Source organism: Ammospiza caudacuta, chromosome 2, assembly GCF_027887145.1.
Source record: "Ammospiza caudacuta isolate bAmmCau1 chromosome 2, bAmmCau1.pri, whole genome shotgun sequence".
Taxonomy (NCBI): Eukaryota; Metazoa; Chordata; class Aves; order Passeriformes; family Passerellidae; genus Ammospiza; species Ammospiza caudacuta.
Window position 1 is genome coordinate 121103568 of NC_080594.1, and position 14057 is coordinate 121117624.

The 14057-nt window shown below is 47.9% G+C and overlaps 1 protein-coding gene across 2 annotated transcripts in view; it reads left to right on the forward strand.

Moving 5' to 3' along the window:
• Nucleotides 1-14057, forward strand: part of ITSN1 (intersectin 1) — a 112596-nt gene that overhangs the window by 42673 nt on the left and 55866 nt on the right. For both annotated transcript variants that reach the window (XM_058800341.1, XM_058800342.1), the window contains exons 10-16: nt 280-417; nt 1396-1511; nt 3268-3530; nt 6800-6949; nt 7755-7895; nt 13393-13480; nt 13651-13790. In XM_058800341.1, the coding sequence (XP_058656324.1) occupies nt 280-417; nt 1396-1511; nt 3268-3530; nt 6800-6949; nt 7755-7895; nt 13393-13480; nt 13651-13790 (1036 nt within the window). The remainder of the gene's footprint in view (nt 1-279; nt 418-1395; nt 1512-3267; nt 3531-6799; nt 6950-7754; nt 7896-13392; nt 13481-13650; nt 13791-14057) is intronic.

Consider the following 14057-nt stretch of genomic DNA (forward strand, 5'->3'; position numbering starts at 1 on the left):
ACTGGTTCAAGGTCCTTCTCTGGCACGAGCTCCTGGCAGCACCAGAGCAGGAGGAGGAGAAGCTGTGGCTGCAAGGCTGGATTTCAGACAGCCATGAGAAATGGGGGAAATAGGGACGCATTTGGGGTTTGCTTTTCATTTGTGTTGAATAAACAGAGTGGTGTGGAAAAAATAGTGAAAATTTGAATGAAATTGGAACTGTGTATGTTGAAACAATGCCTTTGAACAGTGATTTCTAATATTTAATAATTTCCTTACTTTTCCCTTCCCTTTAACAAGGAATCTCTCTGACATTGATCAAGATGGGAAGCTGACAGCTGAGGAGTTTATCCTGGCTATGCACCTCATTGATGTGGCCATGTCTGGCCAGCCACTGCCTCCTGCCCTGCCCCCAGAGTACATCCCACCTTCATTTAGGTAACTGCTCATCCTTGGGAGTCTCACTCCTGAGTTCTGTGTGTCATTTGGGATGGTTCTGTGTGTTCTGTGTGTCATTTGGGATGGTTCTGTGTGTTCTGTGTGTCATTTGGGATGGTTCTGTGTCATTTGGGATGGTTCTGTGTGTTCTGTGTGTCATTTGGGATGGTTCTGTGTGGTTCTGTGTGTCATTTGGGATGGTTCTGTGTGTCATTTGGGATGGCTCTGGGAGTGCCAAGCACAGGAACTAAACAGTGACCCCTCTCCTTTTGCCCTGTGAGACCAGAGTTTGGGTGGGTGTTTATGCTGGCACACCTTCCAGGCCTGCTCAGTCTGGCCATAGAAACCTAGATTTAAGTTCAGTAGAACAGTCAGAATGTACTGGAATTCCAGGATGGATTTGCACTGCACTGCATCCAGACCTCCTTGGGTACAGCTGGGTTTGGCAGCAGTGGGGTCACTCATCACTTCTCCTGCTCCATTTCACTTCTTTGGGGAGAAATAGATGGGAAGAAAGTAACAGCAATGAAGTGTTTTTATACTGAGTTCTTCAGGTGTCCTCCTAAAGATTCCCAATATTTGTGTATTCCGCCTGGGATCTTGCTTTTAGCTTCACTATAGTGAGCTCTTCCTCTGTCTCTGCTGGTTTTGCTATAGTTTAAGTCAGCATTTCTCCAGCCCCAGACTGGCTGGGGAAAAATCTCCCCCCAAGTGAGAGATCTTGGGGACAGGGTTGAACCCATTTGGAAGCAGAATTTGGGACTGGGGTTCTCAGCTCACCAGTGAGCTGCTGGGATCCTGGAAAATGCTGTTCTCCTGAGGCAACGCCTGAGTGAGACCCTCTGGGCAGCACTGAATGGACACTGAGTACCATGAAACAGTACAGCACTGCATTTAATTTGATCTCATCATTAAATCATAACTAATTTGGGTAGCCTGGCTTCTGTTAAGCACCCCCAATTGCTGTTTCCTTGGCAGAAGAGTCCGCTCTGGCAGTGGCATTTCTGCTGCCAGCTCAGTGTCTGTAGACCAAAGGTTACCAGAAGAACCAGCACTGGAGGAGGAGCAGCAGCAACTGGAAAAGAAATTGCCAGGTGAGCAAGGGAAAGCAGGGATGTTTACTGTGCTGTTCCCACAGGGGTTTCCCATCAGGTCACAGCCTGGGAGGAAACATGGCCTGACTGAGAAATGTCTCTCCAGAGCAGTTTGGGAAGGTCAGAGGCACAACCAAGACATTGCTGGGTCCAGCTCATTCCTGTGCCTGATCCTTGGGCTTGGTGGCACTGGAGATGGGAAGAGCCTTCAGGCTCCTCATCTCCTGCACTCCCCACACAGGCAGCCCTGGCACAGGATTGCAAGGAGGAATTCCTGCTGCCTTCATCCTCTGCCTTAGCTGGAGCAAAACTTGGCTGAGCTGCTCTGTGGAGGATCCCAGTATTCCCACAGAGAGCTGTTTCCTTGCAGTCTGTGTAACAGTGGGGCTCAATACAGATTGTGCTCTGTGGAGGATCCCAATATTCCCACAGAGAGCTGGGATTTCCTTGCAGTCTGTGTGACAGTGAGGCTCAATACAGATTGTGCTCTGTGGAGGATCCCAATATTTCCACAGAGAGCTGGGATTTCCTTGCAGTCTGTGTAACATGTGGGGCTCAATACAGATTGCAACAGTTCCAGGAAAAGAACTAAAGGAACAGGGAATTGGCAGCTGGAAAGGGGCACAGACTGGAAAAGACAAGAACTGAGCTGGTTCAGCAGGTGTGGGGCTGATGTGTCCAGCTGTGCACACTGGGAAGGCAGTGTGGGCTCTCCCTGGCCTTGCATCCCAACAAGGTCCATGCTGGCCACACAAGGGACAGAAACCTGCACTCTGGGCTCTGGGAATGGCACAGAGGGTGTGAAAAGGAACAGAAGGTGAAGGGAAGGAACCATTTGGATGGAGGTGCTGAGGAGTGAGGAGGAGGAAGGACAGTCCCTGGGACTGCAGAGGGATGTCAGAGAAGCTGTGCTGGAAGTGAGGCCATTCTTTAGGATAGTAGGGGATGAGGATGTGGATCTGCAGGAATCCAGACTTCCTGGGCTCAGCTGCCCAAGAACCTAAACCATTTCTTTTCCTGACACTAATGGGTAATCTAATGAGAATAGCAACTTTAAGTAAGTTCTGGTCATTTGCATAATGGCCTTTTGATGATGTCAGCAGCTGAATTCTTTGCACTAATGGAAGTGTTGGCTCTTGGACTGCTGCTCTTATCCCATGTACAGAGGAATTCCAGATCTGTGTCCTCATGGAGGATCAGCTGGAGAATGGTTATCTAAATTACTGCCCTTGCTGTGCTTTGTGGAGAGAGCTGGAGGCCTGAGGAACTAAAGCAGGAACTAAAATTTCTGGGATGTTAAAGGCAAGGAATGAGGAATGGGAATGGGAATTCCCTCCTTAGTTTGCTGAGGATGTGATTTGAGGGGATCAGCAACATCAAACTTTCATAGTTCTATTTCTCCAAAGCAGTCTTATTTGCAAGGCCATGCTCTGAAACATTTTTCCAGCTCCATTTCTCTCTCAGCAATGTCTGTCCTATTCCATGGCATTTCTAAGTCAGCATTTCTTATCTCAGTTTGCATACAGATGCACACTGAGCCTTCTGTCAGGCCCTGAGAGCTCTCTACAAATCCATTTCCCACACTAATCCCCAGGCTGGCCTGTGGAGCCGTTATCCTAGCGGGGAGGTGCAGGGCTATCCCTGCTGGAAGGTGGATTCCCTTTGCTGGGGATCCCTTTGGATCTCTGTGCTGTGTTTGTTCCTAAATCAGCGGCAGCGTTTAACAGCCCTTTTCCCCACATTTCTGTGCACAAAGTGACGTTTGAGGACAAGAAGAGGGAGAACTTTGAGCGGGGTAACCTGGAGCTGGAGAAGCGGCGGCAGGCCCTGCTGGAGCAGCAGCGCAAGGAGCAGGAGAGGCTGGCCCAGCTCGAGAGGGCCGAGCAGGAGAGGAAGGAGCGCGAGCGGCAGGAGCAGGAGCGCAAGCGGCAGCTGGAGCTGGAGAAGCAGCTGGAGAAACAGCGCGAGCTGGAGCGGCAGCGCGAAGAGGAGAGGAGGAAGGAGATCGAGAGGAGAGAGGTGAGCCCGGGAGCACAGCAGGGCAGGGCCCTCTGCACTCTGGGCTTCTTGTTGAGCCGGGGTCGGGGTGAAATGTGTGTAGGAGTGTTGGGGGTAGGACAGATGGAGACAGAGATCTCTGCAGCCAGCTCAGGAGCTTGGGGTTCATTGCACAGGGCCTGGGTGCAGGGCCCTGCTGGGATTTGGGGTTCATTGCACAGGGCCTGGGTGCAGGGCCCTGCTGGGATTTGGGGTTCATTGCACAGGGCCTGGGTGCAGGGCCCTGCTGGGATTTGGGGTTTATTGCACAGGGCCCTGCTGGGATTTGGGGTTCATTGCACAGGGCCTGGGTGCAGGGCCCTGCTGGGATTTGGGGTTCATTGCACAGGGCCTGGGTGCAGGGCCCTGCTGGGAGCTGCAGCCACAGCTCAGAGCAGGCCCGAGAGAGGGGGAGAGGGGGAGAGAGGATGAGAGGGAAAGAGAGTAAGGGAGTAAAAAAAAGTAAGAGCGTAAAAGGGTAAGAGAGTGAGGTTCCCATTCCAATACAATAAATCTTCTTCTGTGTTGAATATTCTAATTCTCACTAACCAATCTAGTACAATATACAAATCCTATAGCATTTCCATACAGCCTATAAGAATCATTACATTACCATACTCTGTTACATTTTAAACCCTACAAACTCCTCTTTGGGCCCTTCTGCCAAGCTGCAGGGTCTGCTCTGACCCTTGGGCCTGCCTGCAAGCAGAGGGTGTTGTTCCATCAAAAGGGGATCACCTTCAGCCAGCCACACCATTGTTTTCCAGTGTTCAATAACTGAGGGATCTCAAAGCTTGCTTTCATTTTAATCTCTCTTATAGTTTCCATATTCTCAAAGTCTTTTGCCAGGCAATCAAATTTATAAGGCTTTCCTGTTTCATCTTCCCCAACAAATATGAGACAGTTTCTTGTTGGGACTTCTCGGGTTTTGTGTTGCTGAAATGGCTCCTGAGGTATTACAGTCTTTTTTTCCCAGCCCCACGACTGAAGAAGAAGTCGAGATTCCTGGGCTCTGGTTCTCAAGGCTTTTTATTTTTTCTTATCTGTTACATTCTTTCTCTGACCTGTGAGATCTGTCCGGCAGGTTGGGTTGTGCCACACTGACCACTCTCAGGGTGGTGTTACCTTTTTACACTAAGAACTACATGTACTTTATTTACAATAATTTTCCCATACCTATCACCTGTGTTAGACAGTTTGTCTCTACTCTAAACCAATCCAAAAGTGCCACCATCATAGCAGAAGATGGAGGCCAAGAAGAAGAGGAAGAAAGACAGGACATGCCCAGATTGCTCCATCTTGCCTCTTGAACCCCCATTCTAAATCCCCAAAATTCTACTTCTTCACCCTGTGATAAATTCACTATCATTCTACTCAAACTCTTGTGGCTTGTAAATCCTCACACAAAGTTGGGGATTGTTTCCATGGGCTAAAATCGAAGGCACAGGTGGTTTTGAGCCCATGCCAAGGTCTCTGAGCCCCCCGTCAGGGTCTCGTGTCCTCCAGGACAGCCAGAGGAATGTCCTGGGCTCCGACAGGGACTCAGATGTTTATCAGTTCTTATCTCTGTCACAGTCTCACAAACCCTGAGTTCTGCAGCACTCCAACAAACTAAAAATGGAGCCCTGTCTCTCTCTCCAAGGCCTTTGAAGCATAAACTGTCCAATTAAGAAATGACACCTCAATTATTGTCACTTTTAACCCAATACCCAACCAGTGCCCACAATGGGGACTTTTTATTTAATGACATAAAACCCCATCTTGCTGTATATCTATTCCTGTATTCTAAACCCTTCAACTCTGAGTTTCCCACCCTGTGATATCACACACTTCTATCCAAACTCCACCCACACAATCCCAGTTCTATCATTCCATTCTGGAAGCTTCTCCAGACCCTCAGGTCAATGCAGTGTTCTCTGGGGGTCAGTGCCTGGCAGCACAGAAAGTTTGGAATTCTCAGTAACCAGGGTTCCAACAGTGCCCCAGCTTGGGAGCATCCAGGTGAGTGCTGGGCACTTGATGTGTTGCTGCCAGGATGGGGAGCAAAATTTTACAGCAAGAATTAAAATTTTTGGGGTGTTAAAGGCAAGGGAGGGGCAGTTTTTGCTTCATTTGTCTCATGAAATGAATGGATGAGACATTGATATCCAGGACAACATGCTCCTGACCTCTCACTTCTTTAAAAATAATATTTATTATTACTGTTATATTACTATATTTGATGTTAAGATGTGCGTGAATGATCCAACATTCATGATTTTCCAGGGCTGAGTTCATTTCATAGAGTCCCAGAATGGTTTGGGTTGGAAAGATCCTTAAAGATCCTCCAGTTCCACCCCTCTGCCATGGGCAGGGATTACATCCACCAGACCAGGCAGCACCATCCAACCTGGCCTTTAGTTTGTTAAAGGAAACACACCCTGGTTAACCCAAAAATCCCCTTTTTTCTCCCATTGCCAAACCATGATAGGTTCAGCACAGAAACACTTGGCTGTTCTTTGCAAAGCTGCCGAGGGTCTCATGTCGGAGCTTGGAAAGAGATTGGAATCTGTCCTGGAGAGTTCTCCTGGTATTAAACAACTGTTGAATCAGCAAACTGGATCTTGGAAAACAGAGGGGGTTTCTGTTCAGTCACCTCTGTGATGCCTCAGGTTTAGCTTTTATATTTTCAGGCTCTGTGCTGCTTTAGTGTGTGGGTCTGGGCTTCATATGAGGGGATGGTGAGCAGGGAGACAAAACAATTCCTGCTTCAGCTGGTCACCAAGGACAAATGATCCAAATCTCAGGAGTATAAATAATGCTGAACTGAAGAGAGGAAAACAAGCAGGGTGGGACTGCAGGGCTAAAGCTGGAATGGGACAATGAACTGCAAGGTGCAAATGGAGCAGAACTGATCCCAGGGACAGACCCCGTGCCCGGCCGTGCATTTTGGGGCCATTTTGGTTCATCTTGGGTGCAGCCCTGGCTGGGCTCTGGTGCTGCCCAAGGTGCATCCATGGAGGAGATGCTGTGAATAAATCCCTGCTTTATTCTGGAGCTCTGTCTGGTCTTTGGTCTAGGTCAGCCTTCCCAAGGCATCCCCTGCTGCTCCGGGAAGCAGCCCCTGAGCAATGTGTGTGTGCAGAGCCCAGAGCAGCCCCAGTTTGTACCAACATTCTGACTGAATTTCAGCATAGAACAGCCCAAATTCCAGCTGTTGGGTTTGCCCCTGCAGGCTGCCAGACTTACAGCTGCTGGTGTTTACCCTGCAGGCTGCCAAACGGGAGCTGGAGAGGCAGAGGCAGCTGGAGTGGGAGCGCAACCGGCGGCAGGAGCTGCTGAACCAGAGGAACAAGGAGCAGGAGGACATCGTGGTGCTCAAGGCCAAGAAGAAAACCCTGGAGTTTGAGCTGGAAGCTCTGGTGAGTGGTGAAGCAGCAGCTCAAACACACAGGTGTCACCACATTTCACAGAGAAAAGCAAGGCACAATTCTTCCCAGGAACATTTCTGGGTTTTGCATTCTCTGAACCTCAGAGAAAGGAAAAACAATTCTTATCTCATTTGCAGTGCCTGTTTTTGTGAAAAAGTAAAGTGCAATATGAAGATTATTTACCCAAATAATAATATTTTGTTTCCATGGCCTATCAGGTCTGAGTGTGTGTGTGTGTCAGGACTGTCACTGACAGTCACAAAATGCTGTGCAGTTGTGCAGTTGAGTGCTTGACAGATTCAGTTTAGACATAACATAATGTAGTGTAACATAATACAAAATAATATAGTATAATAAAGGAATTAATTCACCTTCTAATAGGATGGAGTCAGCTGCCCCATTCTCCCCTCATCGGGGCTGCCCTGCAAATTCCACACACAAGCACAGCCTGGTGGTGACTGTGCCCTGGCTCTGGTTGTTTTCTAGAATTTCCACCACTGGTATCTCTCTTAGTGTCACTTGAGGTGTTTTTATCCCAGCTGTGATCCCAGAAAATGTCACTATGTAGGAGGAAAGGCCATATTTTGTCTGGGAAATATTAAAGCTTTTTCCTGAAAAAATAAAAATTTTTTCAACTATCCTGTAAATTTTCCTATCTCTTGTGTAGAGGACAGGCTAAAGGCATAAATGAGTTTAAAAAACGAGTGTTCAGAAGAAGTTTTTAGATCCAGACTTGCACAACTGAACATTTTGGTTAAAAAATTTATTAAATAGATGTTTTTCTTCTCTTTTAAAGAATGATAAAAGGAACCAGTTGGAGGGGAAGCTTCAGGATATCAGGTGTCGGCTGTCGACCCAAAGACAAGAAATTGAAAGTACAAATAAATCCAGAGAACTCAGAATAGCAGAAATCACCCATTTGCAGCAGCAGCTACAGGTGAGAAAATGTTCTCTAATTTTATTCTTAGCCTTGAATTTTGAGCTCCTCAAAACCATCAATATCCTGGGCAAACTTGGAATGAGCTATTGCTCACACTTAAGGATAATTTGTCACTAAATGAATGTCCTTCAGAGTGCCAGGAACTGCTTCCTACACTTGCAGCTGTGTCTGGGGTTATCCCTTCACCCTCCTGGGCTCCAGCTGGGGAGCAGGAAATGCTTTGGCTGCAGGTCAAAATTTGGCTGCAGTGTTTGGCTGCAGGTGGTTCTAGGAGGGGAGAAGGAAATTGTCCCGTGGAAATTCTGCAGAACTGACTGCAGTGAAGTGGCTTCTTGATGGTTCTTTTTAATTATAAAAAAGAATGAACTTTGAAATGGAAGCTCCCAGTGAAACCAGGGAGTTGTTGGTCTAAGCCTGGCATTTGCCTTTCTTACTGAAATTCTGAAATTACTGAAATTCTGTCACATGAGAGCTGCAGCCTTCAGTGAAAGAATATTCACTGTAGTTTCTAAAGGTTTTTCCAGGGGCTGTATATTTGATTCAGGAATTTTTCTCTTTACTAAATAATTCATGGGGCTTGAAATTAATTCTTGGCTGGTCATGGGGGTCTCAGTGTGTTTGTAGCACTACAAAGAATCTCAGACCTAGGGAGGTGAGGTGTAAAACCTGGCTTAAAACCTAATCCTGCTGCTGTATTATAAAAATTAGTGACCAAGTTAAAAAGTAATTAAGTTAAAAAATAATTAGTTATGAAGTTAAAAATAAAATGAATGAAATATAATTTCTTAATGAAATAATTTTTCCTTAAAAAACTTATAAAGATAAATAATGATAAAGATAAAACCATTTTATAGCTTATTAATAAAATACTATAAAACTCACAACCTATAAAACTATACTATATGTAAAAATAATAACCATCTAAGTCCAAACACAAAATACCATCTCAAACACTTTCAATCCCAACCTTAACAAAAACAAACAAAACCAAACCAACATTTAGTGGTGCTCTGTGTAAGGATCAAACTCACAACCTTCAGATTATGACTGGTTTTTTTGTGGGTCTGTGCTTTTTATAAAAAATTAAATAAATTTAAATGTTTTTAAATTTAACTATTATAATTATACTTCATAAATAATTTTTATTATAAAAATTATAATAAAATAATTTCATCCTGCTTTCCCTGGCAGTTGTTCTCTTGGGGTTTGGGCTTTGAGGTGCTTTGGCAGCAGTGGCTGTGGCTGTGTGCTGATGCCTGCTCTCATTGATCTCCACCACTGATATTTCCTTAGTGCCACTTGGGGTGCTTTTATCCCAGTTGTGGTCCCAGAAAATGTCACTACTCGGGAGAAAAAGCCACATTTTGTCTGGGGAGAACCTTAAGGCTCTTTCCTGGAAAAAAAATAAATTTCACATGTCCTGTAAATTTTCCTATCTCATCTGTAGAAGGCAGACAAAGATGTAAATGAGTTTTTAAAAATGAGATTTTCATCCTCTCAACTCTCAAAAAGGTTATAAAGTCAGTATTGTCATTATCCTTGTGATGTATCTTCTTTGGGAGCAGTTTAGTGTAATGCATCTGACACTTGCTGTGGGAAGATGAGTTCATTCAGAGGAGTAATTATCCCCCAGCCTGTTAATTACTGCCAAGAGGCAGTTTCATTAAGCCTGTGGGAGAGGTGGTGTCGCAGTTAGTGCTGGGGAGGAGGATGTGTGCCATTCCCTGGCTCTGGGCTGCCTGCAGGGCTCTCAGCTCTCAGGTGCTGCTCCCCACACCCTGGGCTGTGCTGGAAACACCTTTAGGCATTCTTTACCTCCTTGCTGAACACCTGGGCTCCCAGGGCATTGAAGAGAATTTTCCCTGTCCAAGGGGCAGGAGCTGGGCTTTGATTTCCCCTCCATGTGGGACACTGCTCAACTCTTGGCCATTTCTTGTTGCACGAGTTTCCAGAGTTTGTGATGCTGTTAATTTCTTGCATCTGTTTCCTCAGTATGTGGAATCCATGTGGTGGGTGTTCTTGGCTAGATGCTCATTCCATGCTTGTCTGGGCTTTCAGGAAACAGGACTTGACCTTCAGGGTGCCTTGGCAGTCTCAGTCCTTACACACTCCCCAAACTATTCAGTGCATTGAGTAATCTGGGATGTTTGGAAGTGCTCTGGCCTTTACAAACAAAGCAGCTGATGTTGTGATCACATTCCGCCCTCAAATGCTGTCCTGTGGTGCTTTTTGTACTTGAAGAAGGAGAATTTCTGTTTCATGCTGTCCATTCTGCTGCTTGGTGGATCCTGCAGCCTTCTCAGAGCCACAGAAACCCAGAGGGGTTGGGTTTGGAAGGGACCTTAAAGCTCATCCACCCAGAGCAAAGCTGTATATTGTGTATTTTGGTGTTTCCAGGCAGACAGGAGTCCCAGGATGGCAGTCATGGAATGTCCTGAGCTGGAGGGACCCCCAGGGACCCCCCAGTGCCAGCCCTGCCCTGCCCAGAGCCCACCAAGCCCAGCCTGGGCATCCCTGGCAGCGCCGGCCAAAGGCTCCTGGAGCTGTGGCAGCCTCGGGGCCGTGCCCATTCCCTGGGCAGCCTGGGCAGTGCCAGCACCCTCTGGGCAAGAGCCTTTCCCTGCTGTGCAGCCTGAGCTGGCCCGGCCCGGCCCCAGGCGCTCCCTGGTGCTGTCCCTGTCCCAGAGCAGAGCTCGGAGCTGTCCCTGCGCTGCCCCTCGGGAGGAGCTGCAGCCCCGGGGAGCTCTGAGCTCAGGCTGCTCCAGCCTGGGCTGCCCAGGGCACCTCGGGGCCCTCCTGCCCCTGCCCCAGCCCCGTGTCCCTGCTCCGGGCCCTCTCCAACAGCTTCTGGTCTCTCATTGACACACCCAGAGCTGCCCCAGCACTGGGGCTGAGGCTGTCCCACAGCAGGGCGGGGTTGGAGGGTCCAGCTTTGGGATGTCCCTGGGGGCTGGGACAGCTCTGTGGCTGTGTCAGGCCCTGCAGCTGTGAGGGACATGTGCAGCTCCTCATAATCTAATCTGTAGCTTATCTGAATTCTGCTGCTCTGCTGCTTGTGAATTCCTAGAGCCCTTGGCTGCTGTGTGCTGTCTCAGGGTATTTTCTGGAACCTCAGGAGCTCACAGGAGGCTGCAGTGGTTGCATAATGCTCAGAGCTGAGCTGGGCACTGCAGGGCCCATCAGGGTCTGGCAGGGGGAAACTGGGACAGCCCAAAGCCATGGCAGTGCCGTCAACCCTGGCTTTAACCAAAATTAAAACTTTCTGTGGCATTGTGGGATCACAGAATGGTTTATGTAGGGATGAACTTTAAATCCCACCCAGTGCCACCCCTGCCATGGCAGGGACACCTCTCACTGTCCCCAGTGTCCAGCCTGGCCTTGGGCACTGCCAGGGATGGGGAGCCCACGACACCCCTGGGGCTCACTCTGGTGTTAGAGATCAGGGGACATTTATTCTTAGCATTGAGTGATGTCATTTGCAATCCTCCATGACAAACTGAAGCTGTCAGCTGCTTGATTCCTCAAAGGGCTGCAGTTCCAGGGACCTGCTCAGAGAAGTTCCAGGGTTTGTGGGAAAGGTGGGACATTGATACTCAGGTGCTGTTTCACCTCGTGCTGCTGAAGGTGTTTTGACAGCTTGAACTGGAAGGTCCAGGCTTCAGAAAAGTGTGTGAGGTGACACTTCATGTTCTGGAAAGGGCCAGGGTTCTACAGGAAATACACTTACAGGATCCTCCTGTGGTGGTGTTCACAGGGGTCCCAGGATGAGGAAGGAGATGAGAATTGACTCCATGTTTCAGAAGGCTGATTTATTATTTTATGATATATATTATATTAAAAGAAAATGATATATTAAAACTATACTAATAATAGAAGAAAGGATTCCATCAGAAGGTTAGAAAAGGAAAGGAATGGAAAAAAATGACAATAAAATCCTGTGACCAGACAGTCCAAGCCAGCTGACTGTGATTGGCTATTAATTAAAAACAAGCACATGAGACCAATCCCAGATGCACCAGTTCCATTCCACAGCAGCACATAATCATTGTTTTTCTTTTCCTCTGAGGCCTCTCAGCTTCTCAGGAGAAAAAATCCTAATGAAGGATTTTTCATAAAATATGTCTGAGACATCCTCCAGAGGGAGAGGATTTTTTGCACGGTCTCCTGTAACACACAGGGCTGTGTCACACACATCTGCAGGGACCCTGTAACACACAGGGCTGTGTCACACACATCTGCAGGGAGCCTGTAACACACAGGGCTGTGTCACACACATCTGCAGGGGCCCTGTAACACACAGGGCTGTGTCACACACATCTGCAGGGAGCCTGTAACACACAGGGCTGTGTCACACACATCTGCAGGGGCCCTGTAACACACAGGGCTGTGTCACACACATCTGCAGGGGCCCTGTAACACACAGGGCTGTGTCACACACATCTGCAGGGTCTCCTGTAACACACAGGGCTGTGTCACACACATCTGCAGGGACCCTGTAACACACAGGGCTGTGTCACACACATCTGCAGGGGCCCTGTAACACACAGGGCTGTGTCACACACATCTGCAGGGGCCCTGTAACACACAGGGCTGTGTCACACACATCTGCAGGGGCCCTGTAACACACAGGGCTGTGTCACACACATCTGCAGGGAGCCTGTAACACAGCACTTCACAACCTTCCCACCACGTGCTGAGTTTGAGATCAGAATCCTCTGCCAAGAGCTCAGTGAGGAGAGGTCAAGGACTCGGGGACTGTCATCCCACAGGGTTTGTGTTTCATGGCTTTTGGCCAGAATATTTTCCTCTAAAAGGAAAGTTTTTATTTTCTCTTCCTGTAAATGTTTGTTTTTCTATTCCTGACCTAAGTTACTAATCATTAACTCTGTTGTTAATATTATTAATTAACTATTAGTGGAGGGGACAGCCAGGGCAGGCTCAGCTGGGACAGCAGCAGCAATTTGCCCATGGAAAGGGAGCTCAGGCCTTGGCAGGGGCTGCCCAGGGAGCTCTGCAGTGCCCATCCCTGCAGGTGTGCCCTGGAGGTGGCACTGAGTGCTCTGGGCTGGGCACAAGGTGGGCACAGCTGGCACTGCATGGGCTGGCAGGGCTGTGCCAGCCCCAGGGATTTGGTGATTCTGTGTTTCATTTATTAAAATCAGAATTAAACATTTTGTAAGTGCCTGTTTGAACATTTCCTCAGTTTTAGCCTTGTCTCCCTGCCCTCAGTTTTGGGTAATTCCAGGCCAGGTTCAATATTCAGTGAGATTCAGATCAATTCCATGGCTGGCAGAGGATGTCTGGGATCTGTGGGGGTGTCACACAGACAGTGCTTGGGTAAGATCATAACACACAGGAGGGAAACCAGCAATGACACATCACTCAGTGGGGGAACAAGCAGAAATGAGCATGGGAGGTGTGGTGGCTGCAGTTTCCCTCTCTCACCTTTGTTTCTGGTCCTGTTTTGTTTTCCCTGGCCCTGTCTGTGCTGCAGGAGTCCCAGCAGATGCTGGGCAGGCTGATTCCTGAGAAGCAGCTGCTCAATGACCAGCTCAAGCAGGTCCAGCAGAACAGTTTGCACAGTGAGTACATTTGGGGCATGCCTGAGCTGGGCCAGGGCACATTCCCTCACTGGGGCGTCCCCTGGAATGGCTCTCTGTGTGTTGCAAGGTGCAGATGGGAAAATGTCGCTTGCTGTGACCTAAAGAGAAGAAAATACAAAATGCTGACTGGAGCTTGTGTTCCAAACCAGGGGATTCCCTGCTCACCATCAAAAGAGCCTTGGAGGCCAAGGAACTGGCACGGCAGCAGCTCCGCGAGCAGCTGGATGAGGTGGAGAAGGAAACCAGATCCAAACTGCAGGAAATTGATATTTTCAATAATCAGCTGAAGGTAACCCAGGCCTCCTGCAGCCTTTCTGAATGTTCAGTTAATTCTTTTCTAACCTGACTGTGGGGAAAAAAAATGAACTGAAATTATTAAGAATGTCAGTGTGGGGAGCATTCTCAACCTGTCTGTTGAGGATTTGATTTGATTTTTATTTTATTTAAGAAAATGCTGCTCAGCTTTTAAACTCAGGGTTTGACTAATTTCATCTGCAGTCTCTTCAGGAGGAGATTTGAGCCCTGATTCCCAGTGTGTGATTGCCAAAATGAAATT